General features: G+C 44.8%; 1 protein-coding gene across 2 annotated transcripts in view; it reads left to right on the top strand.

The window, feature by feature from the left end:
• ANO2 (anoctamin 2) overlaps positions 1-23,589 on the top strand; it is a 283,607-nt gene that overhangs the window by 125,172 nt on the left and 134,846 nt on the right. For both annotated transcript variants that reach the window (XM_057491702.1, XM_057491703.1), the window contains exons 9-11: positions 13,132-13,266; positions 17,349-17,509; positions 22,051-22,133. In XM_057491702.1, the coding sequence (XP_057347685.1) occupies positions 13,132-13,266; positions 17,349-17,509; positions 22,051-22,133 (379 nt within the window). The remainder of the gene's footprint in view (positions 1-13,131; positions 13,267-17,348; positions 17,510-22,050; positions 22,134-23,589) is intronic.

Genomic DNA, 23,589 nt, shown 5'->3' with positions numbered 1-23,589 from the left:
TGCATGATATACAGTTACCCCTTTTCTCTTATCTACTAATCATATTCTAGTAGTAGAAGAGGTGGATACATTTAGCAGCAGAAAGAGAGGGTTTGGAATTGGCAAAAGAGTTGAGGCAGTGGAAGGGATCAAAGACTCTCAAGACAGATAGACTATGAGTGGAAATGCAGATGGCCAGCTAACTAGATGTGGACCTTGGCCATGGGATTTCACTTCATTGAGGCTTGTTTTCCTCATCTGCAAATTAGGGGAATAATTGCTGACTCATAGGGTAGAGATCAAACCATCTATGTATGTAAAAGGCAGTGTAGGTGCTCAATAAATGTTCTTTTGCTTCCCCTGGTGGATAAGAGGGGAGTAAAGTTGGGAAAAGTCATCGAGAAGAGGTGCAGTGTCCAGTGACAGAACAAACAGGGTTATTTCTAAGATGAGAAATGCACTTTGAGTTTGAAAGAAAATCAACCACAGCGCCGCTGAGATTTCACCTGGATGGACACTGAGGGAGGAGCATGTGCTGCAGCAGCTCGGGATGCCTGGCGTGTGTCTTGGGGAAGAGCAGACAAAGCTTTTGAGGGCTGGGCCCTAACTCAGCATCCCTAGAGGTTCCACCAGGGCATCAGGCATTCTTCAAAAACATCAACACCAGCAGTGCCCTTGACCTTTCAGTGAAAGCTGTATTTTTTATCAAGTTGTGTCTTTAGCACCCTCTCAGCATAAAATAGAGCTGGTTGCTTGGCATGATGGTTGCACATCATTGTGTAGGCCTTTCTTTCCCCTTGGGAATATTAAAAAACACTGAAGAACAATGTTTTCGTCATACGGGAGAAAAGGTTTCTTTTTTTCTGCCACCCACACACATTATGGAATAGCAAAGTCAAAATAGTTCTTCAACCTCTTCTTATTCTAATCCCTGGCCTCTTTTCTTTTTGGAACAAAGTGGAGTAAGGAAGCTGCAGTAATTGTGCCAGAATCCCCTGCTTTAGAATTTTTAAAGCACTTTCATATGCTGTCTCAGTGGATATTTGTAACAACTTAATGAGATGAAGGTCATTTTCATTTAACAGGGACACCTACTTGCTGGGGGACCTTGAAGCAAGGCCATTCTATGAGAGCCATGCAGGTTGTTAACTGAATGGGGCACCTGGCCAGCGGGTGGAAGACGGGCTGTAACACCCCACTGGTGCCTTTCCTCATTCATACTAAAGGCGGGAGTGGCCCTGTCCTGGATAGGACTTTCTTGTGCTTAGGTTTTTCCACCTGTGGAATAGGATTAATTTTAGAATGTTTATGCCAGAAGGAGCATGTGTTTTTAAGTCCATATCCCCTTTCTTCTCAGCAGGGTTGGAAACTGGCACTATGATGATGATAATGGTGCTGCTAGCTAACCTTGCTGAGTAGTTACTATGCGCCAAGTGCCATGTCAAGCAATTCATATATATTAAGTTATCCAGCTCTTCTAACAGTCTTTTGATGTATGGTCTCTAACTGTGACTCTGCCTTGTTTTCGTGGTGATTTTGGACAGGTCTGGTCATGTCCTCAGCCTTAGGGCCTTAATCTGCAAAATGAGAGGTTTGTAACATATCAGGAACTTCTAACTCCCCTCACCCACTTTTCGGACTTTTTGAACTTTGTGTCATTTAGGAAAGAGGTGACACACTCAAATGGGTAATTGAGGATTAAGGACAATTCACAAGGGATGGGAAAGTACCCAGGATCAGCAACAGTGGGAGTGGTTAGCACCTCCAGGTGCAAAGGGGCCAGAGGAGAACCCTGAGAGAGCTGGGGCGGAAGCCAGCATGGGGGACAGGCCTCTGATGGGAGCGGAGACATCGCTGCCGGCACAGGGCTGGCGCAGGGCTTTGCTGCCAGTCATTTGGGGGAAATCAAGGCTCCACTGTCTTTACTCCCTGTTTTTGATGTCCTGATGGTGCCTCCCATTGGCAAACCCAGGAGCCAGAGATCCCAGGGGCCTGGTTGACACATTCCACTCAGGTCACCCTTTGGGGGCACAGACCAGGCTGGAGCTGGGTGAAGAGTGGGTCTGCAGCTCCACACAAACCACCTTCACAGCAGCACGTGTTTCATCCCCTAGACTCCCCTGGGAATTGTTTTTAAGTCAATATTATACAATATGATGTAGAAATGATTCTAAGTAAAAACATTTTATTTTAAATAAATATTAATGGATCTTGCATTATAAAAATCATTACATGCAATCTTTTGTAATATTCATTATACATAAAGACAAGTTTAAGTCCTTTTCCTTTTTCCACAAGGGGGGCACCCGTTGTTTATTTTACCACATTAAATTGTGCAAGAAAAAAATCATGTTCCCAAAATATCTTTTAGCAGAGTATGTCATCTTTGGTTTGGGTATTGATGCATATAAAAACTTAGATTAACATTTGTCATCATAATATAGCTTCAAAATAGACAAAAATACCCCCCACCTTTATGCCTGAAATTTGGTATGTTTGCACTTTGAGTTAGAAATGTAGCTGGTTTGTTATCTACTATGTATCCTTCATTGCCAAGGGATGAGCTGAAAGAGAAAGTTTTTAGGTTACACGTGCAAGGACTTCTCTGTATATTACATATGGTTGTTGAGGACAATCTAGCTCCCAATAAATGAAAAGCCAATTGGATACAATTGGATATAATAGTCATCCCCCTTAACATTGATTTTTGGTAGTGAGAATATCTTTATATGTCACATATGTCAATTTTGAGCAGTTACACATAATCTATGAATATGTGTGAATATCATTTAGAGGCAAATTCATTGAAATCTTTGCCGTTTTTATGCTCTGCATTAACATGTTTTATTTCACCGTCAGTATTTCTTAAGTTTCCATCTTTATTTAAAGATTGGTTGTGGATAGAAAATAAGCAGTATTTAAAAATGAACATGGAAACAGTGTGAACTGGCCAAAACAGCTAGGTGATAAATGATTGGGGCACTTGCGTGAGCATGTGTCTCCAATCACCATCTGATGTGGGCTTGGAAGCTCTCACGCTGCTCATTAATAAACAGAAAATGTCTAAATAATCACTTTCTGTATTACTTTTTTGCAAATAGAAATCAGAGCAGATGCTGTTACTGCCTTTTGTGGTGTGAAAGTGCCCCAGGGTCATAGGGTTTCATAAACCACTGAGTGGAGGATTCTATTTTAGTTGATCCTCAGGGTATCTTTCAGTTTTTCATTGACATAGAAAATGGGTCATAACACTTTTCAAACTGGAAGGCTCAAGTCTGCATTCTTATCTACTCCATTACCTAAGAAATGCATGTCATACTTAAGGAGTGGGCTTGGAATCAGGCAGCCCTGATTTGGAGCCCTGATTCTTCTCTTGTTAGCTGTGTGACCTTATACACATTACTCACCTTCTCTGAGCTGTGCTCATCTCATGCATAGAGGAAAGCTAGGCCTAAGAACCACCTTATGGGGTCATTGTGAGGATTTAGTCATCCAGTAAGCAAATGCTTATTAAATGGTTGCTATGTGCCAGGTACATTCTAGGTGCTGGGGGAACAACAGTGAACAAGGCAGAGAAGTCTCTGCTCTCATGAAGCTGACATTGTGAGATGGACAAAAACACAAATAAATGGAGAAGACAGTGTTAGGTGGGTAAGTATTACGAAGAAAAATGAATCAAGCTGGGAAGTATGGTGACGTTTGGGATGGGGTGATCATAGAAGGTCCTTCTGAGGAGGCGGTGTTGGAGCTGAGACTGAGGGAAGTGAGGATGTGAGTGTGAGGAGGTCTGAGTAACAGGTGCTCCAGGCAGAGGGCATAGCCAGAGCAAAGGCCCTGAGGCCAGGCAGATGTGGTGCGCTTGAGCCACGGTAAGGGGCCAGTGAGCTGGAGCAAAGCTGAGGAGGGGGATGGCAGGGAGAAATGTAGCCGGACTAATTTCAATGGGGTGAGGAAGATGCAGCCAGGCCAAATAGTACCTCGTAGGCCATGAAAACAGTTTTGGCTTTTATTGTACATGACATATAGTCATGAAGTTATCTTGAGCAGAGGAGTAACAAATCTGAGAGGCATTTAAAGGGATTCTTCTGGCTTCTGTTTAACAAAGAAATTGCAGGGGCCTTGGTGATGTGTCCCAGGAGGCAGAGGACAGCAGTGGGGCCAGAGTGTGTGTGGTGGAGCTGGTGAGATATGGTTGGGTTGTTTTATTTTTGACAGTAGAGTCTCCAGGATTTGCTATGGATTGGCTGTTTGATGTGATAAACAGTGTCAGCGATCATTCCTTTCTTGTTTTGGTCCTGAGCACCTGGACTGTGGTCCTGCATACTGAAATTTGGAAGACTGGGGAGGACAGTCAACGTGTGGCAGAGAAATCAAGAGTTCCATTGTGGACGCATTGAACTTGAACAAGTGTCCTGTAGGTGGTGGAATCGTGACACTGGAAACCGACAAGCTGGAAGACTGAATCACTTTGCTTTTCTATGGTTCCATCCCACAAACTGGAGAGGAATCGCGTCGCTGGGAGTGAGGCTTCTTGAGTCTTTCAGAGTCCCTGAGAATCTGAAGCCATTGCTGTTAACTCTTGTAAGGCCTTCCTGAAAGGCACTCCTCTTGCATTGTGGGGTGGTAAGGGAGTTAACAGCAGGGGCTTTTGGACCTCAGCAGATTAGTTTCAATATTGGTTCTGCAACCTAATGGCTTCATCAATGTTGGTGAGATATTTAATCTTTAAAGTTCCCATTCCCTCATCAATTAAATGGGGGTATAATGCTGACTTCTAGGACTGCCACACAGATTTGTGAAGGTTTTGCTTGCCTGAGAGGGCGAGGAGGCTGAAATCCACACCATACCCTGCTGCCTAGCCGTAGGCCCTGATGTGGGGCTGTGTATTCCCCGAGGAAGGAACCTTTTCACTCATATAAGGACTCCATTTGTTGGCCAAGCCCTGTGTTCTCTCATGGGATTCTGGTGAGGATGGTAAGGGATAAGGCATGCAGAGCATTCCCCAGAGTACCTGGAAGGAAGTGGACACTCAGAAATAGGGCCCTTTTATTTTGAGATCTGTCTCTTCTTCTGGCCTGGGGGGCATGGCTGTTAACCAAAGTCCACCCACCTGCCGAAGGCAGTGTGCAAAGGAGTGGAAAGATCCCGGTTCAAAACTTGCTTTCAGTGTCTCTGCTGGGTTCTGAAGAGGATCCTGCCAGCGCTCTGACTTCTGGAGCTTAGTTTCTTCCTGCCTTGTCTTTCCTGCTCTCTCACTTTCCAGGCTCTGACTTCTGCTCTGGCTGTCTAGCTGACCATGGGCTTGGCTCTCCATCATCCCTGGTCTTCTGTCCTGGTCTCCTGCTTGCTCCTCTGAACACATCTGCTGCCTGCGGGCCTGTGAGCTTCTGCGTCAGCCCAGCCAACTCTGTCCGCTGGTCCTGACCCTGCATCCCATCACCTGGCCCAGCACCTTCCTCTGCTTTGAACACAGGTCTTTATTTGGAAACCTTATAAAGTAGAGGACTTGGGAGGGCAGAGAGAGAACACTTGACAGAAGTGGCACAAGAGTGTTTCACAGATGTAGGATTCTGTGACGCCCGGTGTTTTTTCCCTCTGGAACTTCTGAACAGCTGTTCCATCAGCTGGTGTCTGTGCTGTCCCCTGATGCCAGGACTTGAGCTGGGCTCCATGCTCTCAGCCCCAAGGTCCTGAACCTAGCCCTTTCTTCACTCTGCTTTCTGAATTTGCCCCATGTCAGCAAAATTTTCTTTTCAGAAGGAGGCCCTCTCTTGGTCTCTCTGGAGGGTAAGAACTCAGAGCCTCCTGGCCCTCTTTGTTGATCTCTGTCTGCTGGCCTGTGCCCATCAGGGAGAGGCAGGCTGGGCCCTGCTGTGGGCTTTGGCAGAGGGGTGACAGCTCAGCCATTCCCCACCAGGGGACCTACCCACAGGGAGGCGTTCAGGTCCTGGATTGCCAGGCCGATGATCAGAAGTCGGAGCTGGGAGCTGGCATAGCGAAAGTCCAGTGTCCTTTCTCATGGTCACGTCTGTACTTACTGGAGAGAAGGGGCATGTGCTTCAGGTCCTGGGCTGTGGGTCCTGAGAGAAGAAGCTGATTAGCACCATTCTTTAATGAATATAAACCACCCATACAGAGAATGCTTGAAATCCCTTTTGACATAGAGTCTCTTCCTGGGTTTCTTTTCCAGCAACCTTTGTGCATCCCACCCAGGAAGGTAAGTGGGGGTGGGTGGTGGGTGGCAAACACTCCCTAGGAATGGGGGTGGAGAGGGGGATCGAGGGGATAAGACAGGGGAAATTCCCATTAGCCAGGAAGGAAAAATAAGCTTTTCCACTGAGGCCAGGTTGTTATAAGGAGAGAAATGGAAGGGTGTAGGGGGTTGGGGGTGAGAGGTCATTATTCTGGCCCTCCCTACCTTGGGGTCAAACTTTTCTGGAGTAGGAGTGGAAGGTTAGGAAATTACAAGTCTTTAGGGAAACCCAGCATCCAGCATGATGCTAGAGTGCCATGGGGCTGCCAGGCAGCTGCTTAAGAATGGCCAAGGGACGTGGCTCAGGAAAGTGAAATCGTGCCCCCAAAGCCTGCAGCCCACAAAGAGGGTCTGAAGATCCAGAGCTTCTTGTGAACGAGCCCACCTGAAGAGGCTGGGGCTGGGACACACAACAGATGCCCACACAATACTGGGGCCAGCCCGACCCAGCTCAGCCACTGAGCACTAGAGACCAGTGCCAGGCTCCACGGTCTAGACCAGGAAGTTCCCAGGGTCAGCCTTGGGGCCGGAAGCTCCCTCCCTTCTTCCATTTAAGGATGACACACTTTCTCCTCACCTAGACACCACCTGGTAAAGGGGATGGCGGTGGGGAGACTCCTGAGCTGGGAGAGACCGTTCTGATGGGGAACTTGAACTGTGAATTGACTGAATATTTATATCAAAGAGACTGCTTGTAAAAACCTGAAAAGACTAGTCTCCTGTAATTGTTATGCACATGTGAATCTAACCTTAATCCTAACACTAATTTTTGACTTACCTTGTAAGGTTTTGCAAGCATTAACAGATCCTATGTGTAAAGCACTGAACCCAGAGCTTGCAAGTGGTACATGCTGGATGAATGTCCACTTTCTCCCCTTGCTGGCCCCTTATCAGCCGTAGTCCACTCACATTATTTCCAAGGGCTGAGAGTGCAGGAAAAGGACACTGGTAGTTAAGAAGGCAAATCCTCCTTGGCCCAGCTCATGGTTTCACCAAGGAGTTACCTTTGCTGGCTTGTCTGGCTTTTGTAGCTGGGAATTTCCAGTTTCTCTTCCAGAAAGCCAACCATTGTGAACTTTAATTAAAAGCTCAGAACTTTCTCGTCGACATCTGTGCATCAGCTCACCATGCAGTTAAGGGATCCTGAGCCTGTTTGCCTTTAATTCTTCTCCTGAGGGGCCGGGAAAGCCTGACAACTTTTTGTAAGCCCAGGAAGGAAGGTGCTGGGCCTGTCATCGTGTCAGGCTGCTGTTGGCTTGGCAGGAGTTGAGAGCAGAAGCTGCCCCCTCCGGCGCCCCGGAACATGCCCTGCTGGCACGCCTGCCCCACGGTAATCATCTCCTGTGCTGCTTCTGTTCTGAGTGGGCGGACAGCACAGGCATCATCAGCCTCCATCAGTGCCCTGGGCTGCCCTGCTAATGCCCACCTGGCCTTTCAGGGCTGGCTGCCTTGTTCAGGAAGACTTGCCTTTTGTTAGCCTGGCCTTCTGTGCTTCATTCAGGCGGAAACTCCCCTTTCAGGTCTGCTGACGCCCTGGGCCTGAGTCATAAGCAGGCCTGATGTGGATTAAATGCTGTCTGGTTTGAAGGCAACAGAACGGACAAGATGATCTCCAGGGAATCTATGGGCCCGATTATAGGACATGTGGCGTCTTTTTAAAACCATTTTAAAATCAAAGTAAAATATACATACAGAAAAGTGTATCTACAAGAAATATAAAGCTTGCTGAACTTTTGCAAACTGAACACACCCATACTACCAGACTCAGATCAAGGACAAACGCTATCATCACTTCTTCCCTTACAGTATCCTAGTTGGGTATAATTTGTCAGATTGACTCCTTAAGCATCAGTCCAGGAGGGAAAGATCTATAGATTACATGGGTTAAGAAAGTGGTCAGAGAAATCTTATGTCTCTGAATGGCTGACTGCCTCAGAGGGGATGCTGTGGTGGTCTGGCTTCAGAGCTAGAAAAAAGCATGAAAGCACGCTAGGGGGTGGGGGTGGATGAATCGCTATGTGTGGCCTTTCTCCAATTTAGCACATCTGCCCTGAGCGTGTCCCCTGCCCATCCATTTCCTTTCCTTCTCTAAATTCCTCCTAGAAGTCAGTATGATGTGGAGGTTAAGAGCTGGAATTTCAAGGTTGACTCACTTCAGATTTGAATCTTGTCTTTGCATTTAACTAGCTGTGTGACCTTGGGTGAATAATTTGTACAAATTTCTTTATCTATAGTTTGAGGATAATAACTACCACCTCATAGAGTTGTGAGGACTGAAAAACTAAGATGTATTTAACATCTTCTGGAAACAGAGGTTGGCAGAGAATTAGACCTCCATAAACCCCAGGCACCACTCGTGCTGCTATCCTGGCAGGGGCACTAGACACCGAGGGGTCGGGTGGCAAAATACCAAGTTCTTACTCTGCCCTTCACTGGCCCTGTGACCTTGGACAAGTCTGTTTATCCAGGGAGTTTCCATGGTCTCACCTGGAAAGGCTGTTGTGAGAATTAAAAGAGGCTGAACAAGACCGTCAAGATGAAAGGGCTGGACAGTTTGTGCTGGTCCATCTGCTCTCCTCCGGCCTTCTCTCTTCTCCACTCTTCTTCCAGGGCTGGTGGTGGGGGTGGTGGGGACTGGGGGAGAGGGTAAGATGAGCGCCCGTGAAAAGACATGTGACACTGTCACCTCATGATGGGAAATGAGAACTGGGGTGCTGTCCCTTCTTTCATTCCCAACATTGGTTGTTTGTTTTTTACCTTTTATTTTCATGAGCAGTTTGACTAAATGTTTATCTACTCTACTGATCCTTTCAAACCATCAGCTTTTGTTTTCACTGACTCTATCATTTTCCTGTTTTCAGTTTCATTGATTACTGCTCCCCTTTTAGTCTTCTTTCCTTCTACTCGCTTTGGATTGAATTTGCTCTTCTTTTTCTAGTTAAAGTGTAAGCTTAGATTATTGACTCAAACTTTCTCATTTTAGTACAAATATTCGATGCTTTGAATTTCTAAATGTTGCTTTAATGCAATCTTGTAGTTTTTGATATGTTGTGTTTTCATCTTTACTCAACTGAAATATTTTCTAATTTTCTTTATGATTTCTTCTTTGACCCATGGGTTACTTAAAAGGGTACTGTTTATTTGCCAAGTATTTGTGGATTTTTTTTCCCAGATGTCTTTCTGCTGTTGATGCCTAGTTATTTGTGGTCAGGGAACAAAGTTTTTATGATTAAAATGAAAAAATTTGTTAGCTTTGCTTTGTGACTCAGAATATGGTTTATCTTGGTGTATGCGTATTGAAAAGAATGGGTTTCCCGCTGTTTTGGTGGAGTGTTCTGTGAATGCCAGTTAGGTTCCATTGGTTTTCAGTACCTTCTATGTCCTTAGGGATTTTCTGTCCACTTGTTCCTCTCTGTTATTGAGAGAGGTGTTGAAATCTCTGACTTACACGGGAGGATTTGTCTTTTCAGTGTTACTCTTTTTTTTGGTATGTATTTTGATGTATGCAGCTGATATATGCATTTTAACATGTGCATTTAGGATTATTAGATCTTCTTAATGAATTGTGCATTTTATCATTATTTCATGTCTCTATCCCTGGTAATGTTTTTGTTCTGAAGGCTACTTTGTCCCAGCTTTCTTTTGGTTCCTGTTTGCATATATTTTTCCATTCCTTTACTTTTATTCTTTATATGCCTTTATATTTAAAGTGGGATTTTTGTACATTTACGTTTAATGTTATCATTAATGTGTTTGTATTTTAAATCTACCATGTTACTATTTGTTTTCTTTTCTTTCTGTGTTCTTTGTTCCTGTTTTTCTTCTTTTTGTGTCTTCTTTTGAAATGAGTATATTTTATGATTCTATTTTGTCTCCAATATTGGCTTATTAGGTATACCCATTTTAAAACATAGTGATTGCTCTAGGGTTTATAAAATATAACTTTAACTTATCACATTCTACTTGCAACCACTATTATACCACTTCACACACAGGGTAAGAACCTTACAAACTTCATTCTCCCCCTTTCCTATCTTTTGTGCTAGTCTTGTCATATATTTTATTTCTGCATATGTTATAAACTCCATAATATGCAGTTACTGTTTTTGCTTAAGACCAATGTTTCCAAACTTTTTTTTCCATTATTGCCTCCCTAAGGCACCTTTTTAGACATTTTTTTCCTCCCTCTTCTCCCATGAAATTTTAATATTGCAGATACACTGTGGTATCTGTTTATGTTTTGTGGCCCTTTGGCCACAAAAATTGCTGTAATAAGTAAAAGTTTTTGGCTTCCAAAGAACTAGTTTTATCCCCCTTGGGGGCAAGATTGCATGTAGTATTCTGGGTTGATTTGTTTTTTATTCTTTCCATACTTTAAAGTTGTCACTCTATTATCTTTTGGTTTGCATAGTTTCTGCCAGGAAATTGGCTGTAAATCTTAACTTTGTTCCTTTGAATACAACATCCTCTGTTCTTCTCTCCAACCTCCAACCCCAGCTTAATGAAAGGTTTTCTCTTTCTCTTTGGTTTTCAGAGTTTGATTATGATGTGTCTAGGCATTTAAGGTTTTTATTTTTTACTTTTATGTTTATTCTGCTTGGGATCCTCTGGAGTTCTTGAATCTGTGTTTTGTTGTTTTTGATTAATTTTGGAAAATTTTTAGCCATAATCCATTTAAATACTTCATTTTTGTTCTGTTTCTCTTAATCCTTCTGGGACTTCAATTACATGTATGATAGACCCTTTGATTTTGTCTTACAGCCCTCGATTGCTAGGTTCTTTTTTCTTCTTTGCTCTTTTTTTCTCTGTTTTAGCTTGGACAATATTTATTGACTTATATTCAAGTTTATTGAGTTTTTCCTGGCTGTGTTCAATCTCCTGCTAAGGCACTTAAATGAAGATTTTTCATATCTGATATCGATAATTGTTTTTTTTCCTAGCAGTCCCGTTTTGCATTTTTGCATTTCTGTCTCTGAAAATTCCCAGTTTTCTCATGCATGTCGTCCACCTTTTGCACTAGATTTTTCGTTAATCTATTAACTATAATTATTTTAAAGCCCCTCCCTGTATGAGAATTTTGGCATCTAGATTGACTTTGATTTTGTTGATTTCCTTATTTCCTGAATGTGGGTTTTTTATTTTTCAACGTATCTCAAAATTTTTATTGAATTCTGGACACTGTGTATGACAAGATAGAAGAAGCTGAGATAAATGGCATTAACACCTGGGAATGGGCTTATGCCTGTTCTGTTGGGCCGTTTGTGAGGGGAGTGGAGTCAGTCTAGTTACGGGTTGAGCTGGGGATGGATTTTGTTTTGGTAGAGTCACCTTCAGTGTACCGCAGATCCCAAATCCCTTTGGCAGTGGGATGCTATTTCCAGCACAGCACTCGAGTGCTGAATATTTGTCCTCATTGTTCCCTTTCCATCTCCAGCTCTCAGCAGTACTTGGCTATAGGGAGCTCTCTTTCCTGCTTTTCTGCCAGTAGCAGACTGCAGATCCTTGTTACTTGATGTTTAAGGCTTTTGATTCGACTGCAAGGTGATCCTGCAATACAAGTGGGCTTTCATGCCTGTGTGCAACTAAGGGAGCTCTCTGCAGCTTCCTATGATGCCCTGGTCCTTCTCATGAATACCAGGTGCCGGTCATTGAATAGGACCTTGTGCATGAGTGCAACCTCTTTTTACATCTGGAGCTCCTAGTTATTCTAATCTGTCATGCTTACCTATACTCAGCCTTCCAGAATTAAAAATATATATATAGTTATTTCTTCTTACTTACTTTTATGGTGACTGCTTTCCTCCCGTGCTATGCTAAATGTGAAACTCTTTGTATTCCTATCTTTCCTTGGAGGGACTTGTCATTAAAAAAGAAACATTCAGTTTACATGGTCACCTTGCAACCTCCACTCTCTGACCGGTTTAAGAAAAGGCTTGGACAGATTATCCAGATTCCTCTTATTGTTTTGGTAAAAGCTACATTTTCTTGTAGTTGTCTACATTCAAAATGGGAGTAGCACCTCTGGTAGTGGAAAAAATAGATTCTACTCACTGTTCTCCATATTGCTTGGTCCTTTCATCCAAGAAGGGGCTGAGCTCCATTTCCATTCTGTGTTTATGTCAGAGGCTCTTGAGAAATGAAATATACTGCTCCACTGTGGACTGTTTTTTCTCATCAGGGGTCCATAACCAATATTTATTTAAGGGAAAATCCCCTTTTAGAGGCTTAGTGTGATAATTTACTAACTTTATGAACTGGGGAACAAAAAGATATGGCATGGTAAATTTTCTTTGTAAAAGAAATAATTTCTTTAGTTATAAAAGTAGTTCATTAACAAAATACAGTGTTTAAAGTGCAGAAAGAAAAGCAATATAGAAATAAAAATATAATCCCATAATCCCGTCAGCTAAAGAAACCACTACTAATATTTTATCATGTTTTCTTTTGGTCATTTTCCTATGTTTATGTTGGTTTGTATATATAAGTATACTGCCCAAGTATATAATTTGTGTGTTTTGTGTTTAAATAAGTTACTTCCAAAAAAGGTGTGCTTCTCTCTGGGTTGAGTTCCATGGCACTCATGAAATGATGTCTTATTCATGTTTGTCTGATAAAGATGCCAGAATTTATGGCATATCTTTAATTTGCTGTTGGGGCTGGATTTCTTCTCACAGCTATTTCACACAAACAGCCAGGACAGGTGTGTATATGTGACTCCATTGGAATGTAATTCATTTCAGAAAAGACCAGTGGTTGATTCCTTGTGCTGAGGTCCCCCTCTCCCCACTTCACTTCTCTTCTCTCTCATTTATGCTGACTCATTGTCAGGTTTAGAATAAACAGAAATGAGGAAGGTTCATGATGTTCTTAATATGTGTTATATTTTCTTTCTTTTCCAGAAAGTACTTTGGAGAAAAAATCGGTCTGTATTTTGCCTGGCTGGGACTATATACATCATTCCTCATTCCATCTTCTGTAATTGGGGTGATTGTGTTTCTTTATGGATGTGCAACAATTGAAGAAGATATTCCCAGGTGAGATAGTTTTAAAGAAATAGACTTGGGTCCCATATGTTAGTAGTTTGGAGTCTTATTCCAGTTGTAAGTACATTTTGCTTGCACACCTTCTTCCAAACTCCTCACCCTTTATCCTTCTTCCTTTACCACACAGGTAACTTCTGTCCAGAGACAAATCTGGGAGCTATGGATTCTGGGCATGGCTTCAGAGCTGTGCTGGGTGTGGCCCACTTCCTTTCCTGGTCAAGCTCTCCTCCAGGGTCAGGGTCTGATGTGCACAGGTGGATAACGCCTGATGAACAGACCATGCCTGACATGCTCGGTGGTGGTTGCTAGAGAGCTGGGCCTCAGGCTGGTCAAAACTGGAAAGCTCCATACAAACTATAGAGAACCAGCACCAGTGTAGTGGGTCGGGTGTCAGTGTGCTGATTTACATCAGCACTTAGAACTTGTGCCCTGGTTCCCCACATGGGAGTACATGTGACAGTGACCACTATAGCTGGAAATGACCACTGTCTATACCTGCTGGAAAGATATTTATCTACGCACATGTATATTTATTTATGTAAAATGTGATTGTCATCATTGCAGATGTATCATATTGCCTGTTGGGGTGGGTGATGTTTTACAAACTATGGATAGCAGCCCATAAGTACACTATGGAACTCGTTTAATGGTGATCTTTTAAGTGAACTAGATGGGATAGAATTGAGTGAAATATACTATTAGTATTCATGATAAGAAGGAAGTGTAAGTATTATTTCATGAGATTTTATTTAGTTACATAAGTCTTTATGGGGAGAGGGTATGTGTGTATTTTCATATTGAAATCCACTGTAAAAGTTTTTTTTTAAATTGTAGGTCTCGGTCTAAAAGGTTTGAAATTGGCTGTTACACAATTGAAATTTTGGTTGGTGTTTCAGACTTAGGGTAGGGTGGAGCAAATCAAGAAGGTGTAAATAATAGAAAAAATTAAGCATATCCTGAAGACTTTTTTTAAAGAACTACACTTTAATCACAATTATATATCCACTAAAAGTCCAAGCTCTATGGGCCTGATAAAAACTCACAAGCTATTGCTCCTCATCAACAAAGGAATAGTCTCTCAATCCCAATACTGAATCTAAACAAATTCAGACTTTTTCAGGATCTCTGTCAGCCACCCCTAGCATTATTAAAATTTTGCCCTGTTTCTGGGATTATTTCTAATTTTGGCATTAAGCCTGGAATTTACCATCTATGTGTCATTTAAAAAATACTTCTATTTTGAAAACATGCTAGATCCGCAGGAAGTTGCAAAGATAGTATAGAGGGATCCAGTGTACCCTTCAACCCTTCATCCAGTTTCTCCCAATGGTTATGTCTGATATAACTCAAGTATAATAACAAAACCAGAAAGTTTACATTATATGAAACTTTAAATGGTACCTTTTATCATCAATAACTTTGCTATGTGGGATATAAGGATCACTTGTGAGTAATAATTCCATATGTGCACGATATATCTCCAGAACTTTCCTCTACTTACCAAGTGATTGTTGGTTCTTTTGTTAGGCATTTGCTTACACGGGTAGGAAAGACTAGGGCATTTACAAAAGCTGATTAATATAAACCATATTGAAAAGAAGTTGGTTACTTTAGGCTTGAGACCTCAGTAGTGGGGTTCTGTCTGAATTTCATGAATAATTGCCTCATAGCACCTTCTCCCTTTGTGTTAACCTGGCCTGGCCCTGTATCATCGAGCTGTGAGCTATGACTCGTGCACTGAGAATGCTGCTCATTCTGGGGTTCTGGTTCAACTGATTGTCAGGCCATCTGTCCACTTTCTTATGCTTTCTAGAGAAAATGGTAGATTGAAGTATTATACCGTTAGATTTATAGCCACAGGTACTTCTAACTAATAATCTGTGGATTAGGCAGCCAGTGAACACCCTAGATAAGACTACAGTTCTAGCTAAGCTCCCCTATCTTTAAGCTTGTCTGGCGGCAGCCTCTGTCAGAGAATACAGTCATTTTAGCGTCATCCTGAGGCAGAATTTCTCCAGAATTCTGTTCAAACTCCTTGCATCAAACAAACAAACAAATAGAACCCCATGCATATAAAGCATTCTGACGTCAAAGTTAAATGATTTGGGGAGTATCCATGCTGCCACACTGATGATTGTTTTCTAATTTGAATGCCAATAATTTACACAGTGCTTAAGTTCCAAAGTGCTTTGTGCCAAGTTGGCTGCTCATACTTTCTTCATTCCTTACCCTTTAGCAATGATGGGGGCTGCTTAGCATAGGCTGACTAGGATTATCCCTCCCTGCATCTGTGTGCAAAAACCAGCCTGAACAACAAAGTGACATCCCTCATATATGCACTTGAGGGGCAGCATGGAGGAGCTTAGACGTTCAGACTCAGCTGAGAAGCACAGCCTGTTACTAGAATCTATACAGACCAGTAGGTTTCTGTATGAACCTAAGAGGGTACTGTCCTCTCTGAAAGGAGCACCTCCTTCTCAACTACATAGTGAACTCTTGTCCGACCCAAGAGACTTAAACCTTGCTCTCCAGTTTCCAGTAAGGACATGGTGAAACCAGCATGGCTGAACTTAACTATTGAGAAATTACTTTTTAGTATCGGTGATGTTTATTGAGTCACTGCTATTGACACTTGCCAATGGAGAGCTTAGCAGCGAGTCAGTGGAGAAACTAAGATTTATCCTCAGGGAGCTGGACTTTCCATTCTCTCACACAGAAAGCCTTTCCCTGCTGTGGATTTAAAAGCTCATTAAAGACAAGCCTGAAAGTGGGACTTGACAGACAGTGACAGCCGTCAGTAAAGCCTTTCAATTTCTTAATGAAGGGGTCCTGGACCCAGGCGTCCCTTTGCCTCTGGGTTCACCGGAGCACTTGCTGTGGCACACAGGGCTGGCACTGGCCTCCTACTTGTCTGCCATGCTCTGTAGCGCCCTCTGCTGCCTCTTTCCAGAGAAAACACAGCTGTGGCTCCGGGCCTAGGATCTCCTGCCTCCCCATCCCTGTGTCTCCAGCTGCTCTGTGAGAAGAGCCAATGCTTCATTATCATGAAATCTGGAGTTCTCCACCCTTTGCCCCTAAACAATGAGCTTAACCATCTCTCCACTCCCCAGGAGGCATATTACACACCAGACGGATGAGTTCATCCATTTTCCTACCAATGTGTGGTGTGGAGGGATATTGGGAAAGCCAGTTAGGGCTGTAGCTCTTTGGTTCTTGTTTGCAGGCATTCATATGAGTGGACATTTATTGGATCCAGCTATTCACCTAATGAGTGAATGGAATTTCATATATATTCATCAGTTCCCTTAAATAGAAATGTATGGAGAATTGGTGGAAATAGAGGTGATGATTACCCGACTCATTCTTCTCTCTGCAACTATCAAAGAATCTAGAATTTGGAAGAATTTGCCTTATTCCTTCATGCTCCCTAATCCCATCTCATGGTTATGACACTTACTATTAGGTTGATGTTATTAATCCACTCTACAAATGGCCATGCAGCTCATACACTCAGAGAAGGGCTTCCAACCCAGATCTGATTCTGTTCTTCTTCACAAGGCTTCTCCTTCTAGAAGTAAGGGCTTGTGTGGGTGATGCAGCCACCCACTTGTGTTTGTTTCTCCTGTGACCAACCTTGCACATTTGTAGGACAGCCAGTTGGGTTGAAGCCAGTCTGTTCTTTAATGACGATGACCAAATCTAAATTTCAGGCGATTCATTCACCACTGCGGTTGCTGCCACTGACCACACAGGCTCAGTGCGTTTTGAAAGGACTTAATAGGGCATCACTCAATATGTAACATCTCTGACACACGGTCACTGACCTTCTTTTGGGACCCTTCTAGTGACAGGGAGGCTCTATACCTCAGAAGGTGGCCCAGCCATTTTTTTGGATAAACTGCAAGAATAACACTGTCAGAATGAGGAATCCAGTTCCATCTTCTTTAACACACCTCACTCGTGGAGTTGATAGCTCGGCCATGGATTTGGAAGTGGGAGATGTTCTGGGGGTGATTTGCTTGGAGTGGATCCTGTCTGAGGCCATGTGACCCAGCAGCCTGTGTCTCCTGCAGCAAGGAGATGTGTGACCAGCAGAATGCCTTCACCATGTGTCCCCTGTGTGACAAGTCCTGTGATTACTGGAACCTCAGCTCAGCCTGTGGTACAGCGCGGGCCAGCCACCTGTTTGACAACCCTGCCACGGTCTTCTTCTCCATCTTCATGGCTCTGTGGGGTAGGTTGCCGTCATGAGCCTTGCTTCTATGGGAGGTACCTTCAAATGTGCACAGCGACAAGTCCTAAAGTCCATATCCTTCAGTTTACTTTCTTTTGATTTTGGTCCTTACATCTCAAGAAGTAGTTTGGGGACAATAGATTTCTCTCCTTTACTCATATATGTGACTAGAAGTAGGAATATCCTCAGTGGCTTTATGTATATTAAAGAGATATAGTAATGCTAGTCTTGTATTAATCTCATGTTTTAATTTATTTAGAATTTTGAATCAGTGCATGTTTTGAAAACCCCTAGCACCTCTAGGTGCATCTACAAAGGCATGTAAAGTCATAGATATCAGCCAGTAAAAGGCTTAGAGTGGTGGAGAAACCACCGTCTGGTCATAGAGTTAGCCGGCAGCAAAGGTGGTTCCCGACCTGGCCTGACCCCAGGCCTAGTGCAGTTTCCAGGGCACCACGAGCATGGACTGCGGAGGCTATGCTTAATGCCGGAGTGATGTTTCCAGTATTCGCACCAAAGGGATTTGTGAGGGAAAAAATAGTTCCTTCCCTTTCCACTTTCCTCCTCCTCCCTCACACCCAGAGCATCAGGATAATACACTTTCCCTGGGCCACGGCCATTGAGGGCACACGCATGCGCCTGCATGCACGCTCACGTGCACACACACACGCACACACTTCTCTTCTCACAAACTGGAATAACGACCCCGCGGTAAATGAACATTTCCATGAACACACACCCACGTGCATTACAAAAGGAATCCAGTCACCATGTTTCAGCCCATCTTGAGCAGCCACCTGCTTTTTACTTTTTCCTCATCACTGGATGTCTGGACCCTTAGCTTTTCCACTGGATCACAGGCCGGCAGGGTCACGATCCTGCCTGATGTATCACTGACTCCATGAGGCCTGGAGGACAGGCAAGGGTGGGGCCGTGAGTCACGCATCCCTGAAGTGTGAGCAGGACCGAGGGAGAGGTCTGTGCTCAGCCGCGTTGGGGGAATTGAGCACAGCCTTCTGCCACTCCCTGTAGGGACCTCTGCTTGGGTGGACATAGAGCCAGATTGGAAAGGTTCACGTCACTAGGCCACCAAGGATACTTGCCAGTGCGCTCTCTTCCCCATTCCCAGGGACAACAGCTGCTCCCCAGGCACACGGGCAGTAGTCAGCGCACAGATGGAGGGCCTGGGAGTAGGAGGAAATGGCACTGTGAGCAGATAGCCCTGCAGTGGTTCACAGGGAGGGTCAGTGTAACAAACTGCAATTGAAGCTTATTACCTGGGGAGTTCTGCATCTCCTCATTAAGTGGGGGCATCTTATAGCTGCCCCCAAATCCACTTGAACTGGTTTGGAACCCAGAATACCCATTCATTTTTTAAATATATTGCAACCCTCATTCTCATTAATTTGTCTTGCAGATATCACCATTACTGAGTGACTGAAGCTTAATGACACCGAATTCAGGGCCCCTTTAGAATATTCCCAGGGTGCATAACTCCTTGTTGTTGACAAACTTGGTTTTCAATTGTACTTTCCCACTTGCAAGCCCCCGAAACTGCCTCTCTTGGTCCTCAGTAGCTATAATTAGCAGATAGCTCCCACCCTCTCTGAGATCCACAATAATTTACTCCCCCAACCCGTCTCTCTCTCTGCCTCTCATGTAGCTGCTCAGGGAAAGCTAAAAGGGTGGGTTCATGTCAGAGCCTCCTGGCATAGGGTAGGGTTCGGTTTTGTTTTTTTAACAGGCTTGCTGTGTTTTATGTGATTGTGTGTTTGGTTACAGCAGTCAGGAGCCCCTCGGGCATGATTGCCTACAAATTACAATTAAAAATTACAGTAATGCCTCTCATTACCATGATTATTATGATCAGTGTTGCTGTGCTGGGTGGGCCCAGCCCAAGCCTGCCAGGAAAAGGCTGGGAAGAAGAAGTGGTTCTCTGCAGAGGCTCAGGCTGTTGGTGGAGCGGGATGGGGTTGCTGAGACCCGGGGGCACATGGCGAGAACCAGTCAGTAGGACCTGGGTGTGCTGGGCTCTTCAGGCCCAGCCTCAGGGCTCTGACCTCAGACTCTAGGGAACTTTGTAAAGAGAGGGAAGCCCTGTTGAAAAAGAAAGTAAAGAGACAGGCTTTCTGAACTCTTTCCTAGATAGACATGAAGGACACTGATTTAGGGGTCAGGCAGTCTAAAATGTGTCTCTGTCCTGCCCCTTACCAGCTGTGCATCCCAGAGATGTCAGTGTGAAGCTAGCTCTGTGTGTGTGTCACAGACCAAGCTGCCAGGTGACCCAGCACGTGACTCTTAACCTTTGGGCATCGGTGCCCTCATCTGTACAAGGGGAGAAGTAATACCTGCCCCACAGTGTTCTGGTGGCAGGTGCATGAGAAGTGAGCAAAGCTCTTGGCAGAGTGCCTGGCAGCTGATGCACCCGGAGCTGTGAGCTGCTCACCCCCGTTAGGACTTGTCCTCCCCTGTCCTTGTGACTTCTCTTCAGTGGCTCATGCCCCTGTCACCTGCTCCCAGTCTGACTTCTCTCCTTCATGGAGGCTGCAGTTGGGAAGCACCCATATGCAGAGCCCTCCCTGGCCCCGAGATGAGCGTAGGAAAGAGAGGATGCCCTCCTGTTCTCAGAGCATCCCCAGGCCAATGACAGTGTCTGGGTGTCAGGATGCACCCACATGAAGAGGCCTCATGTCCAAGGGAGATAACTACGAATCAGCACACCAGATGGTGGCACCATGTAAAACAAATAGAGTTTTAAGCAACTGTGCCCTCAGCCAATCTGTTCGTCTTTGTTAGGCTCATTTCTATGTGTGCCTGAGGTAAACAGAGGCAGCTAAGAGCCAAGGAAGAGTTTATGGGCTTGTTGCCACATTGCAGACCTGAGTGGCAGGTAATAGTCTAGCAGGGTGTGCAGTGAAGGGTGCCCAGGCTCTTACCCAGGGTTGCGTTGGGCTGTAGGGGTGGCCTCAGGGGGTGTCACATCTCTCCCTGCTCCAGGGCATCAGACCCTAAGGGCAGTAGGAGTGTGGAGGTGGTGGGGTGCCTGTGAGCCTGGTCCTATGGAAGAGGTGGGGTTTGAGCTGGTCAGGAAAGGACGAGGGTAGACATTGGAGGGCACCACGGACAGATGGACAGTTTGCACACATTGGGGATGAGGAGGACAGCAAGGAGATGACCTCGGCAGGTGATGCAGATGTAAGGTGTGTGCTGACAAATGGTGGGAAGAGATTCAGACAGAGGGGTCAGTCCAGCAAGAGCTTAGACAATATGGAGCTACTGAAAGTTTAGGCAGGAGGGTGCTGACACCCTCCCTCCCACCCCTCTCCACACCGTAATGCCATTGTTCTTCAAGACTCAGCTCAGATGCCTTTTTTGGCAGCTAGCCCTCTCTATTCTGCATGCCCACAGCCTTTTATCTGTGTCATTCCTAAGGCCCTGATCATGCTGTGCCTTGTAGTTATTTACAATCTCTTCTCATAGACTGCAAACAGCTTGAGAGTGAGGTCCACCTCGGATTCCCCTCATCTTCCTTACAATGTCCTGAACATGCTTTGTATGTCGTCAATACCTTAGTTAGGCCTCGTGGATTGTGCAGGATTAGAAATTCAGTCAAGTTTGCTCAAAGAACAAGAGAAGGCAAGAGGCATGCCCCTGGATGCAGGGGGCGCAGCGTGGCCAGGCATCTGGGGAGCGGAGCTGATGGAACTCTCAGGAACCATAGCCCGTCCTCCTTCCAGGCTGCATGGTCTGCCCCACTTCTGCTTCTCTTTGTGTCTCTGAGTTTCCATTTTCAAAAGAGAGAATCCGACTGGTCCATCAGCAGGCTCTGGGTTAGCTGTTCAGTGCTGATCTAACAGGCCGTGGCTGTGGTGCAGAGGGAGTTGGTTCTGTCCAGAGCAGGTTGGGCTGGCCCTTCAAGGGGCTGTGGGTAGAACGGGAAAACTGGCTGAGGCGAAGGTACCACTGGCATTCGACACTGTGCTAGACAAATGCGAGAGCGAGTAAGTGTCATTTAAGGGTGATTATCGGCTATGCATAGGGTGTGGGAAGGCTGAGACTCTGGAGTCAGGTAGAGCTTTTAGGAGACCGTTCCGTAACCTCAGAATGAGATGATTAGGGCCAGAGGAGGGAAGTAGTGTTGGGGACAGAAAGATGGAGAAAACAAGATTTCTCAAAAGGTGCAGGAAGAAACCATGTGTGTAGGGAAGATGAGGTTTGTCAAAGAGACCCCAACCCTTCCTTCATCCTTCCATCCTTCCTTTATTTCTTGGGATCAGTCCTTACCCTCTCCTCATAACCTAGAAGTGAGAAAAAGTGTGTGTGTGTTTGTGTGTCTCCCTTAATATATATCCACTGGGCTCTCAAGGATGTGGAATATTTTGATGAGTTTCAGCTAGAAAGTAGGAAGAAGGGAATAAATGCCTTTAAAAAAGTCCCTAAATTTAAAATCTGTAAGTTTATCCTCCACCGCCATTAGAGGACCCAAAGGGTACTCAAAATCCATTCTTCAAAATTAATAGGACTTTTTCTTTCTTTTTAAGCTACCATGTTTCTTGAAAACTGGAAGAGATTACAGATGCGACTGGGCTACTTCTGGGACCTGACTGGTATAGAAGAGGAAGAAGTGAGTTCTCCGGCATCCTTCTCTGTCTCTGCTTTGACTCTGGAAATAGATTACCTTGAGTGAAAAAACCACTTCCATTTGCTGTCACTATCAGCCAGTCACTGGCTGAGTCTTAGGGGGCTGTTTTTCTAGTTTGGCCCCATGAGCTGAGCCATGGTGGAGATGCTCTGAAGCCAAGGGTTCAAAATCCTTGCTCTTTTCTTGAGCTGTAAGACCTTGGACCTGATGCACAGCCAGATGTCCTTGTGACCCTCTCTGGGAAAAAAAGATGGCTTGAGATTTCAGTCACCACTCTACTACCCCTCTCACTGGTGCTAGTGGGCATGAAGCCAAAGTATAGGTATCCTTGCCATGTGACCCAGAGCATGGGTATGTCAGAATGCCTGTGAGCCTGCTGGGGGTCCATCGAGGGGCGTGGGTCTAGATGCCGGAGGCCTTTGATGCCTATGGAAGAAGATGGAGCCACTAACTATCACAGGACAGCATGTGAGAAACTGGAGCGTGAGCCAAGGGCAGACGGTAGGCTCTTCTAGAGTCTAGTTTTAGGGACAGATGACGTTTAAAGGGTGGTTTTTTGAGAACGAGGGCCCCAGTCTTGATGCTGCAAGTTGATGTTGAGTTGTATGCATGTGATTTCTCAGTTATCTGTTCTCTTGGGCTGCCCTGACTGAACAGCAAAAGTGAATTTGCATAGGTGCTCCCGATATTGTGGACATTGTCCACGAGGTGCTGGGGGCAGTGTCTAGAGGACGAGGATGCACTTCCAGTGCCCTGAGCCCCCCACTTGCAAGGGCTGGTCACGAGTGTTACGGTGGCTGCACCAAGTGTAGAACTTTCCTTTTCTTCCCTGAAGTAACTGGTGTGCCTCACCTCACAGGCCTTGGGACTGTGGCTTTGTGTCCCTGATGTTTTATGACCAGGCGAGTGGAATCCCCAGTTTAGTTTTGTTCTCAAACCTGTGTGGTTCCTGTGTTGGTGGTGTGGCATCATTTCTTCTTGTAGTGCCCTAATTATGAGCTTGCCTTTAAGCAGATGGGCATTCCATTGCCAGGTAAGGAGGGCATTTTCCATTACCAGGTGCTGAGTACCTGTGCTCACTCTGTTCCAGTCCTGTGCATTAAACGAATGCCTGGTGACTAATAGCATCACAGATTCTGTGGCAAATGAGAGACTGTACATATGGACTCTGCCTTCAGAGAGGATACAAATTGTATAGGAAGAGAAGCAACAGAGAGTAATAAAGGCAATTGTATTTCTCAGGGAAAAGTGCCCAAACAAGTGTTTCCACTAGAAAGAGCTGTAGAAGTTGACTGTGTGGGTGATCTGGTTGGGACAACTTCGTCCTGTTGGTTCTGTCTGATTCAGCTGCGGGGGTGAGAGAGGGAGAGAGAGAGAGAGAGAGAGGGAAGAGAATATTGAGGCTGGGTATGGGGAGGTGGGGTGGGTGGTGGTGCAG

This window comes from Manis pentadactyla, chromosome 14 (genome assembly GCF_030020395.1).
Source record: "Manis pentadactyla isolate mManPen7 chromosome 14, mManPen7.hap1, whole genome shotgun sequence".
NCBI lineage: Eukaryota > Metazoa > Chordata > Mammalia > Pholidota > Manidae > Manis > Manis pentadactyla.
The sequence above is the reverse complement of the archived record's forward strand: the minus strand, read 5'-3'. Positions and strand labels throughout refer to the sequence as shown.